This window comes from Colias philodice, chromosome 15 (assembly GCF_061535455.1).
Source record: "Colias philodice isolate Cphi_HAF_F1 chromosome 15, ilColPhil1 Martin Lab GWU primary, whole genome shotgun sequence".
Classification (NCBI taxonomy): domain Eukaryota; kingdom Metazoa; phylum Arthropoda; class Insecta; order Lepidoptera; family Pieridae; genus Colias; species Colias philodice.
The window spans coordinates 7,929,637-7,951,589 of record NC_143100.1 but is presented as its reverse complement, the minus strand read 5'-3'; the positions used below and the strand labels follow the sequence as shown (position 1 = coordinate 7,951,589).

At 33.9% G+C, this 21,953-nt stretch overlaps 5 protein-coding genes across 6 annotated transcripts in view; 3 read left to right on the top strand and 2 right to left on the bottom strand.

Moving 5' to 3' along the window:
- The window catches only part of LOC149482372 (uncharacterized), a 29,675-nt gene extending 24,794 nt beyond the window's left edge, over positions 1 to 4,881 (top strand). Inside the window, exons 6-9 of one of the 2 annotated variants that reach the window (XM_089703924.1) lie at positions 1,798 to 2,046; positions 2,355 to 2,505; positions 3,026 to 3,101; positions 3,352 to 4,881. In XM_089703924.1, the coding sequence (XP_089560050.1) occupies positions 1,798 to 2,046; positions 2,355 to 2,505; positions 3,026 to 3,101; positions 3,352 to 3,726 (851 nt within the window). In that variant the 3' untranslated portion in view covers positions 3,727 to 4,881. The remainder of the gene's footprint in view (positions 1 to 1,797; positions 2,047 to 2,354; positions 2,506 to 3,025; positions 3,102 to 3,351) is intronic. The other variant, XM_089703923.1, reaches the window with a different exon arrangement.
- On the bottom strand, positions 4,848 to 7,152 carry Tsp68C (Tetraspanin 68C). Its single transcript, XM_089703925.1, has 5 exons — positions 6,978 to 7,152; positions 6,673 to 6,891; positions 6,176 to 6,358; positions 5,857 to 6,057; positions 4,848 to 5,466 (listed from the first exon to the last, which is right to left on the bottom strand). Exons 1-5 carry the CDS (start codon positions 7,038 to 7,040, stop codon positions 5,155 to 5,157), a joined length of 978 nt encoding a protein of 325 aa, XP_089560051.1. The 5' UTR covers positions 7,041 to 7,152; the 3' UTR covers positions 4,848 to 5,154.
- Positions 7,153 to 7,311: 159 nt separating this feature from the next.
- Positions 7,312 to 9,682, bottom strand: Elp4 (Elongator complex protein 4). The gene is made up of 7 exons (XM_089703922.1): positions 9,516 to 9,682; positions 9,407 to 9,442; positions 9,194 to 9,309; positions 8,697 to 8,937; positions 8,197 to 8,468; positions 7,706 to 7,940; positions 7,312 to 7,456 (listed from the first exon to the last, which is right to left on the bottom strand). Exons 1-7 carry the CDS (start codon positions 9,625 to 9,627, stop codon positions 7,365 to 7,367), a joined length of 1,104 nt encoding a protein of 367 aa, XP_089560048.1. The 5' UTR covers positions 9,628 to 9,682; the 3' UTR covers positions 7,312 to 7,364.
- A 459-nt stretch (positions 9,683 to 10,141) lies between these two features.
- eIF3m (eukaryotic translation initiation factor 3 subunit m) lies at positions 10,142 to 13,505 on the top strand. The gene is made up of 7 exons (XM_089703890.1): positions 10,142 to 10,313; positions 10,540 to 10,719; positions 10,887 to 10,981; positions 11,121 to 11,336; positions 11,702 to 11,967; positions 12,166 to 12,309; positions 12,573 to 13,505. Exons 1-7 carry the CDS (start codon positions 10,269 to 10,271, stop codon positions 12,788 to 12,790), a joined length of 1,164 nt encoding a protein of 387 aa, XP_089560016.1. The 5' UTR covers positions 10,142 to 10,268; the 3' UTR covers positions 12,791 to 13,505.
- A 4,352-nt stretch (positions 13,506 to 17,857) lies between these two features.
- LOC149482368 (SUN domain-containing protein 3-like) lies at positions 17,858 to 20,350 on the top strand. The gene is made up of 4 exons (XM_089704228.1): positions 17,858 to 18,615; positions 19,086 to 19,238; positions 19,533 to 19,819; positions 20,020 to 20,350. Exons 1-4 carry the CDS (start codon positions 18,430 to 18,432, stop codon positions 20,276 to 20,278), a joined length of 885 nt encoding a protein of 294 aa, XP_089560354.1. The 5' UTR covers positions 17,858 to 18,429; the 3' UTR covers positions 20,279 to 20,350.
- Positions 20,351 to 21,953: the final 1,603 nt, after the last annotated feature.

The window sequence follows — 21,953 nt, the reverse complement described above, 5'->3', positions numbered from 1 at the left end:
TTATCATAACCAGCAACTAATGAATACCTACTGAGAGAACAACCAAGAAATATTATTTAAATATGTATCGTTATTTTCATGGGTGTAATGTTTCTACTTTCTAAATTATCCTCGATTAAATAATAAAATTAAATTAAAAATTCCAGAATATAAAATATACAAATGACAGCAACGATTAGGTGTTGATATAACATGGGGTTTTTCTAACAAATACAAGTTTGAGGATAATTATTATCTGAATTACCTAAATTTAGTAAATATATAAAACAAATTCTTACCATCTGTATATTAAATGACTATGTCCCTCGAGATGATATAATGTTAATCGCACAAAAACCCATACGTAATATACTTATCACGTTAAAATATTTTATTGCCCACTGTTTCGCGTTGATTATGACTATATTACTTGCCAATATTATTTAAAACAATGTAGTGATTATGTTTTACAAATAATAAGTCAATGATCATTATTAACCTGGCTAGTATTTATTAGTTTATGGCAGGTCGCGAATATTGGTTAAAATACTAGTAGTTACCTAATCTATATTCTAAGTTATAAATATTAAAATAATAAACTTCGGAAAACTTAAACTGTATTTCGAATAACTATATTTGCAAATATGTATCTACGTTTAAACCACAAATAAATACATAGTAGGAAATATTTTAATTATAAATTATGCAGTTGTAGTAATCAGTGTTACTAGAATAATGAACATATCATGAATAAGTTACAATATAGCTAATTATAAATCAATTAGCTTTAACCTACTTTTCTGAAAATTACCTATGCGTCAATTGCTAGGAATCGAAATTGTATTGCGAATATTGAGGTCGCGTTAGACGCAGTATATGAGGCGAACCAATTTAATTTCAAACTGAGAGACGAGAAATATTTTACGTATATTTGGCGGATACATTTTAACAGATATTCAATACCGTAAATTGTAGTTTCAATAATTCAGTGTATAATTAACCGACACTAGGCTCATCCATTAATATTTGTGAACTACCTATTTAGTTGTTTACATTAGCTTTAGAAAGCAAACCTAATTTATTACAAAATATTCATTATTCAGTTTTGATTATGTATACCTACCTATTTATTTCCATTGCCGACACTTAATACATACAGAATTAGAGTTCTCTGTAGTCGCAAAGTTACATAATTTGTTGTTACACGATGCTATAGTTTATATTCAATAGAAATCTTACATCATACTTATTGATTGCTCCGTTCAAACATTTGCTGTAATATTTGAAAATAAAAAAATGTTGCAATAGAAATACGAAGACTTATTTAATATTTGGCTGGGGTATTCACGATAAAACTGCAGAAATAACGTACTCTTTCCTATATACTAGAGAGTACAAACTTTAAAATACAAATCCGTAGGCATATATTTTGCCTACCTCCATCTTTAAAATTTGGCAACACTACGGACACGTCGTAGATGCCTATGGGCTGTAGAATAGCTTAACACCAGATCCAGATTCGTTTGCCTAATCTTCTGGTAAAAAAAAAATTGGTTGTTTGTAAAGTAGGTTTACGATCGAGATGTTTACGTGATAACATAATGCAGTGGCAGCGCTCGAGATGAGACGGGAGATTGGTCCGTCTCTCTCTCGTTATACCTGCGATCGCGCTCGTGAGGTTTTGGTGTGACACAAGTTTCTGAACATGTCACCCGACTAAAACGATTTTAAAAACGTTATCACGTTAAAATGTGATAAGTACATAATAATATCGTCTTTCAAGCTAGTACAACATTAACAATACACTGCCATTTACAGGCATAACAGCAGCGGGCATATCGCGCGAGCAACAAGCGAAAATGTTGCAACAGCAACAACAGCAGATGTTGCGCGCGCAACAGCAACAGATGCGGCCGCCGCCGCCGGAGTACAAGGCGCGGTTCGTGACGGCGGCCCGCCGCCCGGCGCCGCGCGCCTTCGCGCCGCACGCGCGCTACCCGCCCGACTGGCGGCACGTGCTCATACAGCAGCAGAGCGCGAGGCAGCAGTTCCCGCACCACCATCAGGGTGAGTGATTGAAAAATGAAATGAAAAAAATGTATGCGTGTACTAGTGTACACACGTAAGAAGTGAAACTTCTTTATGACCTTATTTTTCAAGAAATAATTTCCTTTATGCAACTTTACAGAAATACGTCAATCACGCGTGGTAGGGATAAAAACAAGATGGCGAGTAACGGAAAAATGTTAGACTAAATTTTTTTCAAACCCCGATAAAGAAGTTTCACTTCAAAAAGATAGTAACACATTTATAATATTATATTAGTTTCATTTCTTTTTTTTCATGAATTACAATTTCTTATCATTTCTTTGAAGGTTTCAACATGGGCGGTATGGGTGGTATGGGCAACGTGGGCGGGGTTAACAGTATGACTCAGCAACAACAGTTGCAAATGCAACAAGCGCGTTTACAACAGCAGCAGTTGATGCAACATCAACAACAACAACAGCAGCAACAACAACAGAGGTATGAATTTATGTATTTTGTAATACAGATTTGTCCTTAATAATGTCAAGTCCCGTTATCTGATGAATATATTTTGTATGCGAAATTTATAATAGGTTAATTTTAGAGAAACTAAGCGATAATTCATGTTATTCGATTGCATTTGTATTATATTATGATATTGCAACTATGGAACATTAGTTCGGAGATTATAATTTACCTATGTATTCGAAACAGTGGTAGTTAATGAATAAAATCAAAAAATCTGTAACTAAAGGTAATAGAAATTGATTAACTTAATGCAGCTGCAAAACATCTAACTTTTAAAATCCACAGTTTTATCTTCGAAAGTATGTAAACATACCCCGATTCTATATGCGTAAACGAATACAAATATGCCCAAACAACGGGCATATAATTCATTCATAAAACTTTAATCGAATATGATTCATATCCAAGTTTTCCTCTTGACCGCATGAAGTGTTATTTACTTATTATATTATACTTATTAATTATTATACATATTATGTATTGTTTGTAGGGCGTCCAATCAGCAACAGTCACCAATGACACATCTTATTATGCAGCAGAATCAAATGATGAGTGTACAAGGACAGGTAATTACAATTTTGTTTTTATAATAATATCCAAATAATAATATTTTAGAACACACAAAAGTTGTATTAATTAGCGTTCATTCGTAACATTTTTGTGCCAAATTAGCATGTAAAAATATTTATATATGTAACAGCAAATACCTAATACATATTTTATTTGCGATGATTTAATACTATGTATGAATATAATCGTCAATAATAACAATGTTTGTTGTTGCTCCGATCAAACAATATTTGTTTACAATTTCAGATGACAAACATACACATGAATCAATCGCAGAGTATGTCGATGCAAGGGATGGGCAACATGGGTAACGCGCATCAAGGGAATCCCATGCAGAACGGTCCCATGCAGAACGGTCCCATGCAAGGCCAGCCCACTTCCATGCATGCGCAGAACAACCCCATGCAACAGAACTCTATGATGTCACAAAATGGACAGATGCAAAGCCAAAATAGCGCAGGCCACTCCTTCCCCTCCCTGCACACGTCTTCCTTCACGGGACAAACGGCAGACTTCAACCTGGACTTCCTCGACAACATGCCCTCCTCCGATACCTCCAACCTCACCGCACAAGAACTACTCAGTTCTCTAGACAACTCCTTCCTAAACGACATACTCTAAATCTAACCGAAACGATCCCATCGTTTCCGACTAAAATAAATTCGTGACCAATGTAAAATATTGACCAAAGTTATTAAACAGGAATTTATCACCAGATTTCATAATCATGTTCTTGTAAACGTTTATTAATGTAGTGATCTTCCTAAATCTTTATGACGCTCCGTTTTATAGACTATTTATTGTAAAATTTCGTAGTATTTTAATATAGTATTTGCGATTGTTCACGAGTCGTTCGTTTGTATAGATATTGTAATATAGAGTTTTCGGTGACGTTATCGTAGTGTGAAACTCGAGTCAGCCAGAATAGCTGAAATTAATGCCATAAAATTTCAGTTTTCCATTTTATCGCAGTGTAGATTTTTTAACTGTATACTATTTATTGTTAAATTTATTATTCTTATAGCTTTTATAGGAATAAGATAGCACAAAAGACATTCAATAAATTTTATTTACATTGAAATAAATTTATTTATGACGAAATAGATTCGGGGCAATACATTTATAGAAACTTTATAGTGATGAATTTTGTATTTTACCATCTAACTACAGCATAGTAATTTATTTGTTTTCTGGACCGCCACTGACGTCTTACCGATAATCTTGCGTCTCTCGCGCACAGGTTATTGGTGGGATTATTCTATCCGCCTTGGAATGGCCCAATCTATATTTAATTGTAGTGCAAATGTACATTTTTTTAAGGGTTTAGTATATCGTAAGATCATTCCTGTACCTAAGATGTAATTATTAGTTTATACTGTGATGTCGGTCTCAACGGTCAATAGGTAATATAGTATCAATTATTATAAATAGATAGATTATTGTTATTGTTAAGGATCTCATGTATCATTTAGGGTGAGGTTTTTGGAATTCTGGAATACTCGATGTTGGTTTTATTTTAACTATTGAGTTTTTGGTTACATGAAGTTATTTATGTATTATATTTTCATATATTTTAAAACTGCCTTAAGTAAGGATATGTATGTATTTATTAATGATTTTGTCAAGGCGATATAAAGCTCTCTGTTTATTATACAACAATAAACCAATAATTGTAAATGTTAAAAACATTCCAGAGCCATTGTTAACAATGTTTTAACTTTAGGACCAATTTTTGAATGTTCTTTTAAAAATAATATTACATATTGAAAAAAATACGCATTTTATTTTCTATCCTAATATAAATCATAACAAATTTTTTTTCGAAAAACAATTATGAACAATGGAGCTAAATCCTTTAGAGAGCAAGATTAAAAATGAGAATGAGTTTGATATGAACACGAATATTATGGCACTAAAGTTGAATTATGTATGTGAATATTCCAATTTCTGAATTTATTACCACATCAGCGAGTCCGCTTGGTGCTTGTACAGAAAATCGGAGAATTTATCAAGTTTTTTCTCTAAAGAATTTATCTCCGTGGCTAATTCTCATACCATCTCATTCGGTTTTGTGTGGAAAAGCCTGGGGTTGCGCACGCGAGGACTGTAGAAGTTGTTTGGTTGAACGTATTTCGTGGTGATCGGTTCGTCTTTTTCACCCATATTACGTTCGTAAATATTCTCATTCCTTTTACCGCTGTTTATGTACATGTGAATTTCTTGGCGCCGTTTCCTCAGTCTTATACAAGAGAAAACTGTAGTGAGAAGTATGCCCAACTTGAATACGGCGATGATGAATAAGGCCAGCATGAACACGAAATACTGCTGTTGGTACCAATCCTCCAATTTCATTAAACATCCCTGTAAATAATAAATTATCTTATTATATTTTTACTGCGAGCGAAAATAATATTAGATCCCAAGCGAATTGCTAAGAATTGACTGTATAGGACTATAATATATCTATAGATTGATGATTGACTAAAAATATGTAAGTATGTAAAAAAAGACTGACTAAAAAAGACGTGTGGCACTCGGGGACTGCTGCGGTAAAGCTATTGCATAGCATGCCTTCAAGCCACACCTCCGTGTCCGTCGGAGTGGGGAGCGTGAGGTATTTTCGTTACGGAATTTCTCGATTCGGTCCCCACGCTCAAGGCCCGCGATAGAAGCTATGCAATAGCGTCTCTATGAGAAATATAATTTAGCATTAAATCACGGTTGTTTTGTAAAAATATTTAAATGGCTCACCGGTACATGACGAAATTGCGCATTAGGCTTGACTTCCTGGCAACGTGACTGGTTAAAAGGAGCTGGGTTGAGGTAAGAAATTTCTAGATCATTTTGGACGCAGCAGCTCAGTGGAACGGCCATTCCGCGCGGGCCCAAACGTTGGAGCTGCCACACCGACATGTCGTAGTTACGGGCACTCGTCATTCCGCAACATTTTAACTGAAATATTGTCCAAAACTGCTTTACTTAACACAATATTATACGCAGAATTAATGTTTTATAGCATTTAATCCGGCTTTTTGTATGCAAGTTATTTACAATACCGACTCCATTTTACCTGAGTCTGAGCAAGATCCACAGCAGAAGTAAAATCTTCATAGTCAGGAACTCCATAGTATCCTTGTAACGCTCCAACCGCACCACCGCGTGTGTTCTGTATGCCGAAGCACCTGGGCCATATAGCTGCTATCACACCCGCGGCACATTCGCATAGAAGTAGCGCTAATACTACGAGGAAGTACTGGAAATGATAAAGGATATACTTTTAAATGTAACAATTTTATTTCAACATGATGATAAAAATATTGCATCGAATTGTTATTTCCGTTCCCGTGGGAATTTCGGGATAAAACCTATCCTATGTCCCGGGGTAAAAAGTAGCCTATGTCCTTTCTCGGGTATTAAAATATCTCTATACCAAATTTCATGCAAATTGGTTCAGTAGTTAAGGCGTGATTGAGTAACAGACAGACAGACAGAGTTACTTTCGCATTTATAATATTATTAGTAAGTATATATTAGTATATTAGTATGGATAGTGATTATGATACTTACCAATGTTAATACGATATATCCCGGCATACAAGTCGCCCACACACCAAGAGACGCAAGAGCGCAAATCGCCAAACCGGATACAAGCAACGCAAGAGCAACATAATAAAACGGTGGCTCCTCTAGCCCCTCTTCAGGCGTCGCCAACAAACGCGACAAAAGAATCCTCCGTGTATCGCAAAGGAGATAAAAACCACCCACAACTTGAACGAAACCACAAACCTAGAAAATATTACTTCCTAGATTATTTGTACGGTCCATCGACCATCAGTATTTAAAAAATTAGGTATCGCCGTTTTTATACTCACAAAAAATATACTATTGAAACACCCAAAAAGCAAATTAGCACTTGCAACTTGTTTTATTTTCATTTTTATTCAAATCTATTGTTTTCATTTATACACTAGACCTAGAGTAAAATATAAACGTATGTGCCGTTTCGAGTTTTGACCAAATATGCGATGAATAGATGCGCCGGTTTAAGGGAGATACGCTCTGGTAGTCAGGTGGGGTGACTAATAATTAAGGAATTTTCGTTTAAAATTAATGCATGAGTTACTTTTTTATATGCTTACATACTCAATTACACAACTCTGTGCTTTATGGTGGTAATAAATGTATTCGAAGAATAAATTAAACACATTTGAACAGTGTAGACCATTTATTTACATCTTGGATTATGCTGTTTTATTAACTTAAAAATCTATATCTTTCTTTTTAAATCCACCGCAAGTGCGTGGGGTAGCTGTAATGTCGTCCTGTTCACGTTCACTGGACTCTTGCAGTTCTAAAAAATAAGAAAAAAAATACACTATAATTTAAAAAAAAATATTCAAAATATGACAAACGCGTAAATTTGTTAAAATATTAATGCATATAAAAATTTATAAAAAAGGGACCATATTATATCCTTTGAATATTTATTAAGCAGGCTTAAAATATTAATGTATGTTAAAATTAAAAAAGGACCATATTATCCTTTGAAAAAAAAATTCAGCATCAAAAAAAAAAATCTAAGTATATGCTTTGTACTAACCTGGTGGCAAATGCAACTTTTCAATAACAAACTTCTTTCTCTTAAGTTTAAAGGCCAGGTCTAAGCTCGAAGGTACGAAAGGCACAAGTGAATACAGAGCTGATAGCTTTGTCAGATGGAACAGGCCATGGTATTCATTGTAAACTGGGTTAGCCTCTTTGTCAGAGCCAGCAAATGACTCTATCCTGACTGCATTGTCTATTGAATATAGCAGCCTATTCATTATGTGATCATCCTGAAATATAATACAAGAAAAAAATGAAAGAAAAATTGCTAGGTTAATAATAATTGTGTAGTATTGGAAATGAGTGAAATAAAAAGTTGTTTTAAAGATTTGCTTTTAACATTTTTTATCTGCTAAATTGTTTTTTTGGTGGAAATTAGAGCTTTTTGAGTGAGATATAATATAACTATAAATAAGTAATTGGTTATTCGTAATTTTTTTTATTTTAATTTTTTTTATCATTTTGTTAACATTGTATTCTACTTACATCAAATAAATGTGCGGGAATTGTTACAAACACTACAGCATTAGTGTCTTGCAGTAGCAGTCTCAAACAGTACATAAATTTAATTAAGTCTTGGCCGTAACTATTATCTAAAGGCTCTTCATTACAATCCATTGCCATCCAGTTTGGTGAACCCAGAGATTGTATGGAGATTCTCAAAATATTTTTTTCCTTACTGCTTCGTTTGTACTGTTCTTTACTTAATGCTGTTTTAATTTTAGCAAGGAGCTGCATATATAGGTCATTCTTAAAACCTGTGGAGTTATAATTATGTTATACATAAAAATATCATGGTTACTTGAGACAATAAACAATTCAGAAAATATAATCCTAAAAGTTACAATATAGCCTTTGCTGTTGGGTTTTAAATGTTAATTCAATAAATAATCTTAAATATAGACTAGCAAACTTTTTAAGGGAATGCACTTGCAACTAAATCATAAAACTTAATCTTTACAAGTAAATAATTAAGCAATAATTACCATGGTCCTGATAATTTTTATCTGGTTTTAAATAACAATATGTAATGTTGCTGTTCTTAATAGTATCAGAATCAATGTATCTGCTCAAATCAAAATGATGTCCAAAATTTATTTCATTGTCAAACGAGGACTCCACCTTTGCTAAACTTTCATATCTCCATGCAATTTTCATTTCATCTTTTGGAGCGATGGGGATACTGTCTTCTTTTTGAACCACACATGGCTGAGGCAACTCCTTAACCTGTACAATATAATAATAGATGTATAGAAATATATACTTATGCACATAATTTATTTATAGTAATTCACATGTAATTTGGGATTTGAGATTAAAATTAAAGTAAAAACAAATATACAGTTTAATGCTATGGTATAAATATTAAGGATTATAAATGCTAGATGAATTTATCTAATTGGATTGGATTATTATTACATATATGCATTTGTTCTATTAAATATTTGTATTCTTATTGGATTTGTATTGTGTGTTAACTTACAATTCCCTTTGGATTCTCATCAGCTGACACTACCAACAAATCATGTTTGCACACAACTCCTTCAGCGAGGAAATACTTTGTCAGTACTCGGCTGTAACTTCCCAAAACATCTTCCTCTGAAAGATTTATATAAAGATTCTTATTAGTCAAAGAATGTAAGAATATTTTAAGAGATTTATATGCCCAATAAGAAAATGCCTCTACTATACATACCTACTGCAAATATTCCACCAGCAGGTATACCTCCGCCTGGAAATGAAAATTTTAATTGAAAAACATGTCTTTACCAAAAAGGTTAGTTCATGCAAGTTCCAGAACACACCTACTACGTAGTCTAAGGATGGGATGCCTGAGGAAACTAGTGGTAAATTATTTTTTACTTTAGTTCCATTAATCGTCAAATGAGAATCTGCAATTTTATGAAATCCAGACATTTCTGAACATTTATCACATTCGTAAACAAAATCTTGATTTTCTTGAACTCGCGCATTGACATTGACAATTGAATTGACATACAGGGATGTGCACGTGACTATGTTATTTGAATCGTCACTATAGATATTGTACCCGGGAGCAAATAATAGAATCAAAATAGAATTTGTGTAGTTAACACAATAAACGGCGAATGCTACCAATTCATATTATCCAATTATTTTATAATGAACTAAATAAACAAATAAGGAAACATGGCGTTACGGAAATTCTGCTTCAGTGGACACTAATAATTTATGTAATTTTCCTAATAATCGGAGCTAATCCTGAATGCGTTATGAATTTGTGTTCAACATTAATATTAAAATTGATACTAAATAATATTGTATTCGCCAACATTCTCAGAAAGTTTCTTAGATCATGAAATATTGCGTGAAGTGTGAACAGCTTCTTAGGTTTTTGTATGACGGCGAGACATGGGCATCACTATTTAAATGACAGCATTTGTCAATTGTTGTCACTGATTGCGATTGGCTTCTTTTTGTGGTCGTGCATCCCACGTACTCATGTATTTACTTGATTAAACTTTATTTAGAAGAAGAATTGAAGTGAATTCATTACAGAAGTAAATAAACTGAACAAGATGCAAGGTCCGGCAGTGTTTATGGATATATCCCTTGAGGATCAAGTAAGTTCACATGAAGTCACATAACCTCGCTGTCGTCTTGTAAATATGTTGAAAATTCGATTCTTGTACTCTGTGAATTTATATTGGTAGTTAAAATGAAATGTATCGATCTAAACCGCTTTAATTTAGATATTTTAAGTTATCAAAACGTTTTTGTAGATAGTAAATCATAAATTATTGTTAAAATTGTGTTTTTATTGATATTTATTACGCTAATGTTTGATAGGCTCAGGAATTAAGAAAATACTTCAAGAGTCTAGGTGCTGAAATATCTGAGGAGAAGTCACCTAAAGGTATTGAAGATGATTTGCACAAAATTATTGGTGTCTGTGATGTGTGCTTTAAAGAGAATAATGAGGCCGATATTGAAGCAATTTTAAACAGTATTGTCTCCATCATGGTTTCTGTAAGTATTATTATTATGTATCAAATATAAAATATGAAATTTTATTTAGAAAGCAAAACCTGCATCAAACAACAAATAAATTATATTAATTTCTCAGCCTCCATTTCCTCTATTTATTGAACTAATGAGGAGTAAATAAGTTTGAATTCAAACCATTCATTTTTCAGATTCCATTGGAGCGTGGAGAGAACTTGATTGTAGCATTTAGTCAACGATTGGGTAAAGCTCCAGGACCCAAACTTGGCTTGGTGGCATTACAATCGTAAGTTTATAGTCATACATTATTTATCTACTAAGAAATATGTAATTATCATAATCTTTCAGAAAATAAGTTTTAATATTTTTAGCTAGTTAATTGATATTTAGCGAGTTATATAGGAAAGAAAAATGTATTATTTCAGTTTATGGCGTCTATATAACAATCTGGAGGCCAACTCTCCCCTAAGGTACCATGTGTACTACCATGTGATTGAACTGGCGGCAAGAGTTGGTGCAGTCGGCGATGTGTTCAAGAGTGTGGAACAATTGAAGAAAGAGTTTGCGAGCTGCCCTCCGTCTAATGAACAGATGCAGAAGTTATATAGGCTGCTACATCAAGTTTTGAAGGACCAAAATAGGTATTTATATGAATATTTTTTTTAATATCTTTATCATTATAATGTTCATAGTTCGGTACCTCCTGATTTTGCCTAGGCCCTATGACCTATTTGTTTCTAGGTATTTATTTTGATTTTTGCTATTATTTCTTATTATCTGCAAGTGGTAATTGCATTTGTATCTTTTAGTAAAAATGTTAATATTTCTATTGATTTATTGCATAAAGATTAGATACATTTCAGTATGAGTTTGATTAGATGACTTTTATTAATTATACTGATACATTTTGATGATCCAAATTGGTGGTAGTTGAATATTCATAAATGCTCATAAAAGTTTACATAAATAAAAATGTTTTAAAGTTTAAATTTCATATTATTTTCAGTGAACTCGCGTCAAAAGTGATGATTGAGTTACTAGGTACATATACAGATGAGAATGCCTCATACGCTAGAGAAGATGCCATTAAATGTATTGTCACAGCATTAGCCGACCCCACATCATTCCTCTTGGACCCCCTTCTGGAATTGAAACCAGTGCGTTTCCTTGAAGGGGAGGTTATTCACGATTTATTAACAATATTTGTATCGGAAAAACTATCCAGCTATCAAAAGTTCTATGAAAACCATAAAGAGTTTGTTCATTCCCAAGGTAAGATATAAATTGTTTTATTTATTCAGTTAGTAAATAGGATTTTTTTAGGAAGTAGAAATCACTCACGTCCCTGAAGTTTTCATTAGACAAAAAAAAATTACAACATTTATAAATTACTTGAGTAATTTATTGTTCAGATACCCTCCTATCTGTCCTGTCTGTCCTGTCTATTATAAATTTTTATTTTTTTTTCAGGTCTAAACCATGAACAGAATATTAAGAAAATGAGGATATTAACTTTCATGCAAATGGCTGAATCAAATCCCGAACTGTCATTTGATGAGATTACATCCGAACTTCAGATTGAAGAGAAAGATGTTGAAGCTTTTATTATTGAAGGTAAATTCTTGAATAATAATGATAATGTTCTATACTTATGACGATATTGAGACCATAAACATAATTTTCAATCTAAGAATTCTAACTGTTTGGAATTATGTTAATTGTTAGAATTTTTCAAAAATACTTTAATAAGCTTAATCTGAATGTTTGTATACAAATGCAACCAACATGTGTTTATATAATGTGGACTATATAAAACGTATTTATATTATCTTGAATAATATTTAGAGAAATTGAAAATGTGTTTTCTAAAATTACAGTACTAAAAACGCGTCTAGTCCGCGCGCGCGTGAACCAAGCGCAGCGTTTAGTGCGCGTATCGAGCACGATGCACCGCACGTTCGGGCGCGCGCAGTGGTGCCAACTGCGCGACGTGCTGCTCGCGTGGCGCGCGAACGTGCACCAGGCGCACGAGGCCATGAAGTCCGTCGCCACCGCGCAGATCGAGTACGCCGCGCAGCAGCTGCCGAAACCCTGAGCGCACGCCATAGCTAAACATAGTGTTTGAATTTCGAACTAATTAGTGTTGCGGTTTTGGAACGTTGATTAGTTTGTTTTTTGTTATCTGTTGTAGATTGACAGCTGTCAGTGTCAAAATGTTTTGATATAGTAATGTCAGATTGGTTTTTATTTTTTAATTTATGAAACTATGAAACACACCATTATATAATTTAGATGCGTATTATTGATAATACGCAAATTCACAAATGTATTTTGTATTCATAAAAAAAATGTACCCTGTCTAGTGTCTACCATAAAGATCTTTCCAACTTTGATTCTATGATTAGCTGGCTACTATGACAGATAACACCTATGTTTAGCAAATAAATGCGATGGGAATATTACACAATAATAGAAAAATAATATTGAAACTTGCGACATACTGAATTAATGGTAAAAAAATGAGTGAGAAAACTCAATAACCGTCATGAAATTTTATGTATCAATCATAAAAAGAAATTTGAAATAGTATTTATTCTATTGTTATGAAACGCAGTTAATGAAAGCATTTATTAAGTAAGAAGTGTGTCGCATCCATAGAAAAAATAATCTGAACATTGGTTTAGAAACAACACAGTATGCAATTATATTCATTTTCTAGTAAAGTTTAAAAAATCTTGTAAAAAGTAATATTGTCACAATTTTGTATGATAATCTTTCTTTACAACTGAAAATAAAGTATTGGAAGTTAATATATATTGTATATTTATGATACCGACTACCAATCCTACTACCTTCCATTTTATTAAGCGACTTCAAAAAAAAGGAGGAGGTTATCAATTCGGCCGGTATGTTTTTTTTTTTTTTTATGTATGTACACCGATTACTCCGTGGTTTCTGAACCGATTTACGTGATTCTTTTTTTGTTCGATGCGGGATGGTGTCGAATTGGTTTATTCGGATAGGCCCAGTAGTTTTTATTTTATGAGCATTTTTGTCTGTATTTGTAAATGTTGCAAGTGCAAGTTTGAAGTCGGTTGTTTTTAACGCAGTTATTGACTTGTTTTTCTGTCATCGTCATTTAATTCTAATTAATAATACTTAAATTTTCTATTATGTGGCAGTTCATATTAACACATTCTAAGAGTTTAACACTAAGTAAGATAATTTTTTCATGATAATCAATTTGAAGGGAAATCTTATCGTAAGTTTATATTTTACTAAATAAATGATCTGAAGGTTTAGCAAAAGAAAATAAGTCGCGTGTGGAGGAACCAAGGGAGGAACATAACATTATACAGTACTCCCAAACTGATAATGCGCATAGAAAAATTCGTCACTGTTCGGCAACTGTCATATTCCCCGAGCCTCCGAAGACGATATGTATATGTATAGAGTGGTTAAATGTATTTTCTTCATGCATAGTTAATTAGAATTATGAGTTTTATTGTGGTTTTATGGTAAAAGAGATATAAAGTAACGAAATTTGTTTCGATAATTCAATGTGTAAATTAATAGCGAGGATAAGCCACACGATTGCGAATATATATTTGTTGTATTGATTTACTTGGAAAATTCTATACTTAGAACTATTAAAGTGTCTTACTGAAGCTGGCGTGATGATGGATGTATGGAAGGTTAAAATAAGACAAAGTTTATATTTAAAAAAAATATTTTAAAACACTCGATTGTAGAAATCTATCTATTTATCTGATATCGTAGAATGATCAGAACTTTCATTATGCTCTTATTAACTTTCACTTTCCCCACTGCTATCTGCTACCTGTGCAAATAATCATTTTATCGGAAAATTCAACTTTGAAACAAAGCTAAGAAGGGTATGTAACAGCAGCTCTATATAATTCCATACAGAGATATAGGTATATTAAGAAGAGCTGGAACGTCAACACATTTACACATTGCACATGTTAGGCCGGGAGATACTGACACAAAATTTCGGGCCATTTGTAACAGGATGGCGGTCTAGAGGGGTCTTAGTACGCAATGACAAAAAGAAAAATGATGGTCAGAACGCTGGTACCGGCGGACTAGTCGCGTGGGCGTTAGTCACACTCGTCGGATAAATAGCGAAAGTCCAACGATTTGTAACACAAAAATTTTAGAATTTACCGATAGCCCTTAAAAAAGATGTAGGCGGTAGTGTCATGCCATACAGTTACGATGTGACTTACAGTCCGCCATACCGACGTGAATGCGTTGATTTAAAAAAAACAATTCAACCATTTGTACCGGGCTCACTTTTGCACAGGTAACCATCGTCGTGCAGCCATTTACTAAAATCGCCATGCCATACTTTTCGGACGATTCCAAATGGTCGCCATACCGCGGAAAAGTAGCGGAAAGCGAAGATTTGTAAATCGTTTGACTTTCGCTATTTATCCGACTAACGCCCACGCGACTAGTCCGCCGGTACCAGCGTTCTGAGTTCTGACCATCATTTTTCTTTTAGTCATTGCGTCATAAGACCTCTGTAGAACCGCCATTCTGTTACAAATGACCCGAAATTTTGTGTCAGTATCTCCCGGCCTATGTATATGTCATTTTTTGCAATTGTTTATAAATACAGGGTGATGTAATTGGTGTAGTACGAATATCTAAAAATCTATGAAGAATTTTGTGATACAGTAAATGGAAGAATTATAGACTATTTTACAGTATTTAATAAAATCATTTAATTTTTTGTTCAGTTTCATTAGAAATGTCAATTTTTCTCACCAAGGTGGAAATTTGGATGATAAGGATCTTGTTAGAGAAATATAAATTTTGACTAAAATCGGCATTTTTTTTTCAAAAATCAAATAACTAATTAATAATCAGAGTTATCACATTACAGGGTGGCTCTGAAATACGTTGACAAATTATTTTACGATTTATTTTATTTTTCTTTTACACAGAATAACGGTGACTACTAAATAATAAAAATACAGTATTATTTTAACGTAAATATCTATTTATTTTCAAAATAACCACCTTTAGCTTTAATACAAAGACTTAAACGTTTTCTGAAGTTTTCGACGATTTTCCGTACCTCCTCTTCAGATATTTTGTCCCACTCACGAGTAAGTGTTGCCTTCAGCGCGTCTACACTTCTGTGTGAAGTTGCACAGGCCCTCGCCTCTAGAATTGACCATACGCTGTAATCCATTGGATTAAGGTCTGGTGAATATGGAGGCCATTCCTTGGAACTTATGAACTCTGGGAAATGGTCCATACACCACTGCTGCACATTTGAGGCCCTGTGAGATGGAGCAGAGTCCTGTTGAAAAGTCCACGGTTGGTCGCCGAAGTGCTGCTGGCTCCAAGGAAGAACTACACTCTCCAAAATATCGCGTCGGTATATTTCTTGATTCATTTTCACACCTTTTTCTACGAAAACGAGAGGAGTTTTGCCTGTTGAGCAAATGCCACCCCAAACCATGACTGAATGCGGTTTTTGGCGATGGGGGATAATTGCTGTGGCTCCAGGGCGACTAGAAGAGTAAATTCTATCGTTTTGGCGGTTATGAGACTGTTCAATCGTAAAAATTTTTTCATCTGTGAAAACAATATTTTTCCACGCTTCACCAGCGGAGCGCGCTTTCAGTAAGCGACATCTTTCAAGGCGTATTTTTTTATCTTTATCATCCAACCGCTGCGCTTTTCGCAGCTTGTATGCTGTTAACTTGAGCTCATTTTTAACAACTCGTTGTAACGTTGAATGACTTACACCTAAATCTCGAGCCATTTTTCTTACCTTGGCTTGTGGATTGCGGGTCAATCTTTGTTTGACGATATGTCGTAGCCTAGGCGTCCTCACAGTTCTTTTTCTGCCTCTTCCCGGACGATCACCAAGATGGCCAAGCTCATCGTAACGTTTAATAGCAGAAGAAACTAACTGCCGACTGATACCGAGAAGTCGCACTATCTCGCACTGCCGCTTACCAGTCTCATATAAGGATATTATTGCACCTCGTTGAGCAGACATAGTAAAAAATAGCTAATTTTTTATTTATTCTCTTCACAAATAACGTTATGTTGGCGCCAAAACATGTGAAAATAATAATTAAAAAACAAAAGCAACGCAGCATGTTCCATTTTTGAAATTTATTGTTTTTAAATTTGTCAACGTAATTTAGAACCACAGTTAAAAAAAAAATAAGCCAAACTATACACAATTTTTACCTACTTGATGCAATCCTCAAAGATCATGGACATAGTGTATTGCGCCTTCCACCATACCATCCAGAACTCAACCCAATAGAGTTACTATGGGGCATAATTAAAGGGAAAGTAGCATCACAAAATGTGAACTTTAACTTGAAAACTGTGTAAGAATTATTTAGAAAGAAAGCAAATGCTATTAGTCTGGATATGTTTAGTGACGTTTGGAGAAAGACGCGAGAACATGAGGAAAAATATATTCAATTAGAACCAAAAGTAGATAATTACACTGACTCATTTATAATAACATTAAGAAATTCCGACAACGAAACATCGAGTTCTTCGAGCGATGAAAGTTACAGTGAAGTAGAAGATTACGATTATGATTAAATAGATTCTTCTTCTTCTCTATAGATACTGCTTTCTGAATTGGTGGTAAATTTTAAAACTGTTAAACTGTTATGACGATTCAAAAGTGCTTCTATAAGAAGTCTAATTGTATAAATATTTGAGTTTGAGTTTAAAACCAATAGTGTGAAAATTATACAATAAACATGTAACACATATTTGTTAGCGCGTATTGGTAGGTATTACGTACTTATTACAAATATAATATTTCTTAGATATCTTTACTCGACCAAAGTCAGGAATTTAATTATTATTTGATAATTGAATGATTATTAATACTTTTATCCAATTGATTATTATTAGAATAAATAATTAACTTCATCAATTGATTTACTTTTAAATTATAATTTTACAGGTAAATTATGAGAGCTTTCATAAGTAATTATATTTGCATATACATATCTACAACGCACCCATTTTACAATTCAAGTCTAAAATGAAACTAGAGTCGCATTTATTTTTGAACATACTGTAAGTGAAACTGCATAAGTGTGAGTACTGTGAACATGCCAGCTTTCCCTAATTGACCGATAATACGTGCGGTCACCACCAATATATAAAGACGACTGACGGATTTTTGAATTTTTTGACTGACGGGCTACCGTCACCTATCGCCCGAATTGTTTTCTATTGTGTATGACTCTGAATTGACTCCTATTTCTTTCGAACAAGGTGCAAGATGCAAGTGCATTGTTTAGGGCACTTACGATTCAATGATTCGGGGTGATTCGAGTGTTTCTGGAAATAAGATAATTGGCGAAGATCTGCATGCGCATTATTAATTTTGGAGTACTGTACTCTTGTAACCAACTTATAACAGTTGCAAGTGAAGTTGCAGTTGAATCTATATAATAATACAAACTCCTTAAAAAGTTTATTCTACTCAATTTCTCTGAGTGACGGTCTTATTGTCATGGCAGATTTTAGAGGAATATTGACTTCTGTCATATCGATAAATATTATGCATCTTCAAACTGTAAGCCGATATTTGGCCGATAATACGAGCGGAACGTTACGGGAACGGAACGGGAACGTTAGTAAAGGAAACTTTAAAATACAACAGCACTTATAGGAAAGCAATATTAAAATAACGTATTTTCTGTTAAAATGGATTACGAGTACGAACAGGAAGGTTGTTTTCGGAATGTATTTAAATCGTTCGTCTGTGTAGTTTTGTCCTTGCTGCTTGGCTTGCAAGTTTACTCATATTTGTGGGGAGCTACAGAAAATATTGAGGGTGACTTTTCAGATATAAAATATGTTATAACACAGTTATCACACGGACTTACAGAGGTATGTATCCGCAGCCATACAATTTGAGTGGTTTTAGCACGGCTTACAAAAATTTACACGATAAAAAAGCACAACGCGGGTATTCAATAATTCAACCCACAACCCCACCACTAAAGCGAAAGACGCAGGATTCTATCCATCTAGTGCAGATTAGATTATCTATTCTGAGTGGCTACCTGGTTTGGCTCCACATACTGTTTCTTTTATTAATTTTTACTTTTTATTTTTTATTTTACTGTAGTAATAAGATTGTTGCATATCATGATTTTATTTGTTTACTTGTTTTCTTTTTTTTTTCAAATTGTTTGTTATCTGTGTTTATATCGTTAAATTTATGTTGTATTATTTTCATTGTATCATGGAGCCAAATAAATGTTTCTTTCTTTCTTTCTTTCTTTCTTTATTCTTTATTTTTTAAACAATGTCATTTTACCATTACCATTTAAAATGTTTAACCAACCACTAAACAGATAAATCGTAAGCATGAGCGATTGCAAACAGAAATGGAACGCATATCGACAGCCTTACCCGCGGTGGCCGCCGCAGCGGGCCGTGCTAAGGAAGCGCTAGAACCATCTCGGTATCAGAGAAATGCTGTAGATGTCCATGATTATGATAGACAGGTAATTGTGGGGCCAATCGTGAAGACAAAAACAAATATCTCTATTCTGGTAATCTATTTCCGCGTCAATGTAAAATCATTTATCAGAAATCACCAATATCTTTTGGGTATACAAAATAAACTAAAACTGAAAAATAAACCCGTGAAGCTCATAATCTCATAATATTATTCTTGTAGCCGATCCTTGATAAGTATGCAAAGTTTCAAATAAATCTGTCCATTATAAGTGGGTTAAAATCGAGTCTAATTAAGAAGTCACATACAGATGAAGGTAAAATAATCAAATTTATTTTAGATCGCAGACTTTGCATTAGAATCTGCGGGTGCTAAGATTGTGGATACAGGCAACACTGTAGAGCATCTTATATACGAGTCGCCAGTGAGCTGGGCTCTTCATGTACTTTCCGCCATGTTTTGTCGCGAATGCCTAGGCGCTACCGCTATTATTCGACCTGGTACATTGCCTGGCGAATGTTGGGCCTTTAGAGGATCTAAAGGAGAAGTAACAATACGTTTACTCGACAATGTACATGTAACTGGAGTCAGCTTGGAGCACATACCGCCTCACATATCGCCAACTAAGTACGTTATAGATATACCTAGATAGGTACAATAAGGTAGATAGAGCATTTAAACTGCAGTAGGCAAATGCATTATTTCAAATAGCGAGCTAATTCCAAAACATCTACTTATATGTACCTACTTAACAATAAAAAACTATTGTTTACAAACAGACACTATGTACATTTGCGTTTAAAACTTTTAATTTGAATTATTTCTAGAGAGATTTCTTCAGCACCTCGCTTATTTCAACTTGAAGGCTTGGAGTTCCGTAATGATCCGTATCCACATGATTTTGGATCGTTCGAATATGACAAAGAAGGAAAACCCATACAGTTTTTTGAAGTACAAGCTCCTTCTGCTAAGCCGTATAATTTAGTTCGTTTGAGGATATTCTCTAACTGGGGACACTCTGTGTATACTTGCGTGTATCGCGTGCGAGTACATGGTGAACTGGCCAGGAAACAGAATGGACATTAGTAACAATTCTATGAGGTATAGGAAAATATTATTAATTAAAGTTATTAAAGTTATGTTTATAAATATTTTAATTTATAGGCCCTAGTATTGATAAATAATAAAATATTGTAAGTTCTACGTGTTTTATTATACGACAAAATAGTTATCAATAATTTTTTCCCATAGCGTCCAAAGGCACAATTTCACCATTAAATCAACCCTTTTGTGCTTATTTTGTACAATAGATTGACAGAAGCAATATTTATGTGATTTTTTCGCTGGCCCATAACTTTAAATCCATTAATGCCAGGTGTAAGAGTTAGATCATTGTGTCCTTGCACAAAACCAGAGAAAGGCAAAACTAACGTCGATTTTAATCTGGGTGTCCGGCAGCCGAATGTAATAAAATGTGTCCATTGTCGAGTGGACAAAGCAACAAAGCACATAAATTAACATGAGCAAAGTGATCATGAGCTCCCGCAGAGCCGTGCCAGCTAATGGGTTGACCGGCCGACTACTGCCTCATTGTGTGGATATGCATGCGAAAGGATAATATATAATAATAGCGAGCAAAAAATTATATCCAGGCATTAAAGAATATTACCAAATTTTGTTGATTTGTATATTATATGTTTCACCGCATGTGACACAAAATATTGTCTAAGTAATGTGTAGTTAACTACCTAGGTATGTTTAGTTTTGCAAAGGGTTTGTAAGGATTTTGGCTTATAGGAAAGGGATGTCATAACAAACAAAAGAATTATTGCGGTGGAAATACCTTATCGGCTACCACAGTTATAACTGTGGAATTCCAAATGTCTACAACTAATTACATTTTTCGATTTGTAGCTACCGGACCTAAGTATCTAAGGATTTTAATATAATATGAGAGATTGTAAAAAGTAGATATTATTATTAATATAGGATAGGTATAATGATTTTTTGTAGGGATATAATATTACTCAAATTAAATAAGTCTTCATGGGAGATAGCCTAAATATGTTAAACGTTCAGACAAGCGTAAAATTTTCCTGTAAAAGAAATGTAACAAAACCGATATCATTACTGTCACAGGTATCTATATTAATGATTCCGACTGTATTTGCTTACTGAAGAATAGAATCTTTTATTTCGCGTACGAGACGACATTTTCGTCAAACAGTTGAGCTCGTAACGGGTGAAAGGCGAAAGCACCTCTGCATGAAATTTATCCTTTTCTGCCGGTACCGCCTACAAGCACTACTCAATATTAATGATGTGATCTTAGTTCAAATGTATCTAGTAGTCTCTACGTGACGTGTATTAATGATCGGCATTTGTGTCCAGATCCCTTGTGTTGGTCACCAATTTATTCAAGAGTACTGACTAAACCAGGCCATTGAACGAAAATGATTGTTAAGAAATCGCACGATATATCTAAAGTTTTATTAGATCACGATATGTGTAGAAGAGATTTTTACTATAGAACAGCAGTACCAATATAATTAATTTTACAGACTGATGTAGAATTCTATATTGCCCAAAGTGAAAATACAAATACCTACATTACATCTATGAATAATTTTAAAATAAGGAAAAGCTTCTAACTTAGGAAGATAATCCTGATCCGATCATGGAAATTTTTCTAACATAAATCTAAACTATTCAGAGCGACATAGGCAATTCTTAATTTCTCGGGAAAAGGGCAAATCACATA